Consider the following 4,157-nt stretch of genomic DNA (forward strand, 5'->3'; position numbering starts at 1 on the left):
CCTCAGTTATATTTCCAGGCCCAGAACTAATCACACAGTCATACAAAGATATCATATTTTCATATAAGATGTTCCCTCAGAATTCTACCAGTTTTGGTTAACTGCATGCGCATTTTATTCCACATTCTAGGGGCCATAAGAATGTTACCCTTTGTGATTTTTTTTGCATAAAAACCCAATTTCCCCAGATATGTTGTTTTCAGACATCACACAACTTCTAAAGTCATTAAAACACATTGCGTCCCCCTGCCCATCACACCCCCTGAGGGTATGCAAAAATCCTGGAAATATTTCAGAGAGCAAAATACTCAAACAAAAATCTTTGGGTCCTCAGCCTCTAGCTGTCACTAATGCTAGTCAGTGTCTAACACAGAATATGCACTGAGACAAAAAGCTTTAATCTTTTCAGCAAAACAAAGGAGTCTAATTCCAGCCTGAGAACCCTGCTGCTGAGGGTCCCGAGGCAACCATTTCCCTGAGGTCTTTCCTAGAACTGGGTGTATTGTGATGGAACAGGTCCAGGTCATTGACGCTTTTAGGAACAAACCTTCCTCCTCAGCCCACCCTGAGGGAATCTCTCTCCTACCTCTGTCTTTTTTTTTTTTTTTAATCTCCTACCCCTCCAGAGTAGAAGACACCTCTATGATTTCTCAAAGTAATTTCGTATTAAGATCTGTGGGGTAGGGCTGGACAGGATGGATGGACTGGGAAGAACAAACTTCAGAATGGTAAATTGTTTTTATGTATATTTGAATTCATACAAATTTAAAATGAAAGCTTTCCAGACCAAAGAGAAGAAGACCTCAGGCTCTCTTTTGGAGCAAAAATGGAAATACCCACTGAGAATGATATTAGTACCTCAAAATATATACATCCCCTTCATTCACAAGAGAATGAACTTTTCAGAAATAGCATTTTTTTAGTGTAAACTCACCTTGCTGGTACATTTCCCACATCCTGCAAAAAATAAAAGATAATGTTAATTATGAGAGATTTTTCCTTCTGCATCTTTTCTCATACTCTTGTTTCTTTTTGTTTTACTGTTTTAAAAATGTGTATGTCTCTTTATTCTCCTCTCAGTAATCATTCAAGGCTATGTTAATAACAGAACCTCAACTAAATAATGGAAAGCTTCATCAGTGGGCATGAAGAAGAAAGGAGCTGAGCAAGAGATGGTAGAGTAAAGCAAAGATATCTAGGTTTCCAGTGTCATTAATTTCCTAATCTTATTTCCAAGGAAAGGTCTGACCACGCATGACAACTATTAAAACAAAGCAGAATCATATGAGAAACAGAGTACACGGACATTGACGAGCAACTTTCACAAACCTTGCCCAGACAAGGGGAAACCCCTCAATGGCTTTAGCAAATCACTGTTGTATGGGACATCAGAGAGTGAGGAGGAACTAGGGCATATGAATGGAGTATTAGTAACCTTCCCCTAGCCTCGAGTTCTAATGATTTTAGATGATCTCTCTGTGTGGATAGTACTCTAAATTATATTGAAGAGAGTTTTGTTATATGTGATCTGCTAAAATGGCAAAAATTTCCCAAAGATTACCAAAGTATGCAGTAATAAGTGACTGGACAAAGGCAATATAATGGCGGGAGTCAGACAGCGTGTGTCACTTAGCTTAGAGCAGTGACATATGCAGGTGACATTTGCATGTCCTGGCAGCAATGTCCAGCAAAGACTTCCTGTCTCTGAAGATGGACCCTCCCTCCTCACCTGGAGCAGCTCCACGTCAGGCATGTGGCACGTCTCCCACAGCTCTCTGTACATGTCTTTCATTCTTTCTAAATGTTGGGTCATTCTCACTTGACTGTCTTGTAGTTGTTGGAAAAGCTCTTTTGCTTCTCTTTCCAGTGCCTGCAGATGCAGTTGCTCCTCCTCATCGAGAAGTAGATGCATCTTTTGATATTGAATAGTGATTATCACCTTCCTTATTGACACATAGTCCTGCAGAGATGTTTGGTTAAAAGAATTACATGTTCTCACTCTCAATAGAAAACTTCAAATAATTATATGCTGGGTGTAATCAAGCAATTTGTAAACTTTCTGCCTCACTCTTGCAAAGAGTCTTGAATATTTCGTGTTATTTTCTGTCCATCTTTTTCAATATTCCTATTCTCTCTCCCTTTTTAAATCAAAACTTATATAAAGACTTCTGGTTTCTGTCACTGTGATGCTTCTTTACAGTTCTTACTGAGTCAATTATTTCCCCTATTAATATCTCTTTTAGGATTTTTCCATGTCTCATTGGTCTAAATGTTAAAGAACATTTAGCCATACACCATATTATGCTTTTTTTTTAATTTTTACTATATTTTTACTCTATATACTATTCTATTTCTTTCCTCTTCCTCACACCCAATCTTAGTGAAATGTTGCCTCATCTCCAGTATCTGAAAAGGTTTATACCAACCTTCAAATTTGACTAGAATGCATATCATGTTATTTATCCAATATACTAGAATTAATTTGGCTAGCTTGTGTGGGCTGCTCTCTTTGCGATTCCTATTATATCAATTGAAATCACTACATTTTCTTGGGATGAAATCACTATCTTTTAACTGGTAGTTTGAATTTAGCTAAAAAGTATAAGCCAGCATTGCGTTTATTTGCATAAAAATAAAGGAAAGACTTTCATTCTTACCACTAACGAACGAAATTTGCTAGTTTCCTGATTTAGATTATTTTGTGTCTCTTGATTGATTTTCCACAAATAGTCCATTTCCTTTATAAGTTTCTCCTGCAAAAGAAGCAAGAAGCTTAGCAAAAATGAAGACAGTATACTAGATTTCATTCCCTTATCAATTAAATAAAAACGCTGTAATTGAAAGAAACACAAATTCAAGTTAGAGTGGAGTGGTCAGATTTTTCCATGTTAAACAAATTTAGTTCTAATAATGTGGATGTGAAAAGTGATAGAAATATAATAAAGAGTTTTAAGGGACCCTTCAGATAATATCATCAATTTTCTGAGAAACTGGCTTTTATATAACATGACTTTGAAAAGTGTACTTGGTGCTGGTCACCTGTTCCACAGCTCCATTCTACACGTTTGAACAATGTTTCTAAGGAAACCTCCTTTAGTGAAGTCTCAACACAGCTATGATTAGAGTGCCAAATTAGTCAGCAACACTGAAAGGACACATTTATGTGTTATGATTGACATGGAATAACCACCACCTCCACCATCTGCATTCTCATCACCATCATTGTCACAGGCCCTCATCATTCTTATTCAAACTGCCTTAGAGGCATCACGTACCCTGCATTCCTCAGCAGCCCATCCTATTGGACTGTGGCTGTGAGCCATGTGCTCTGGTGACTCAGAGCAGGGCCCACAGAGCAATTGCTTGTCAACCTCACAGAAGAGCTCCTTAGTCTCCTCATGGAGCACACAGATATTGTGTGAGTTGTTGACGTTCTGAGGTCTAGTCTGTCTGGCTAGGGAAGCCAGCTTTTTGAGTGTAACATTGGTGTTGAAGTCAGGCTTCGCTGAGATTTCTCTGCACTCAGGGCAGTGCATTGGTGCTCTGCCTTCTTCCCAGCAGAGGTAGAGGCAGGGCCTGCAAAAGCTGTGCCCACAGTCAATGGTGAACGGGTCTATGAAGAAATTCATGCAAATGGAGCAAATGAGCTCATTCTGGAAGGCTTGCAGGGTGTCTGAATCCATATCTCTGAAAATTAAGAAAAAGGTGAGAATTTCTTTCTCTTATTTTTATTTGCCCTGATGAAAAGGAAAAAAAAAAGGCCAGTGGACAATTTTCCTTGTCTACTTGAGGTCTGTCCAATATGTCTAATAATTTAGCTCCAGTACAAACTGAGACATAGTAAATGCAAACATGCTGGATTTATAAAGTTTTCCCTCAATAGCCGTTGAAGATTGGGTCCAGGACTCTCTGAGATACCAAGATCCTAAGATGTTCCAGGCTCTTATTAGTAAATTGTGTGGGATTTGCACGTAACCTAAACCTATCCTGCTGAATACGTTATGTCTAGATTACTTTGACTGCCTAATACAATGTAAATGCTGTATAAATACTTGTAATGCCATACTGTTTAGGAACAGCAAGAAGATTGTTAAAAACATGTACATATTTGGCAGGATGCAGTTGCCCACGCCTGTAATCCCAGCACTTTGGAAGGC

The 4,157-nt window shown here is 38.5% G+C and overlaps 1 protein-coding gene across 1 annotated transcript in view; it reads right to left on the bottom strand.

Annotated features, from left to right (window-relative positions):
• Positions 1 to 3,683, bottom strand: part of LOC105509339 (putative tripartite motif-containing protein 64B) — a 5,470-nt gene extending 1,787 nt beyond the window's left edge. Inside the window, exons 1-6 of the mRNA XM_011938543.1 lie at positions 3,276 to 3,683; positions 3,191 to 3,193; positions 2,658 to 2,753; positions 1,730 to 1,960; positions 935 to 957; positions 89 to 126 (exon numbers count right to left, since the gene is read on the bottom strand). Coding sequence (XP_011793933.1) covers positions 89 to 126; positions 935 to 957; positions 1,730 to 1,960; positions 2,658 to 2,753; positions 3,191 to 3,193; positions 3,276 to 3,683 — 799 coding nt within the window. The remainder of the gene's footprint in view (positions 1 to 88; positions 127 to 934; positions 958 to 1,729; positions 1,961 to 2,657; positions 2,754 to 3,190; positions 3,194 to 3,275) is intronic.
• Positions 3,684 to 4,157: the final 474 nt, after the last annotated feature.

This window comes from Colobus angolensis, unplaced genomic scaffold, assembly GCF_000951035.1.
Source record: "Colobus angolensis palliatus isolate OR3802 unplaced genomic scaffold, Cang.pa_1.0 Scaffold174, whole genome shotgun sequence".
In the NCBI taxonomy this organism is placed as follows: domain Eukaryota; kingdom Metazoa; phylum Chordata; class Mammalia; order Primates; family Cercopithecidae; genus Colobus; species Colobus angolensis.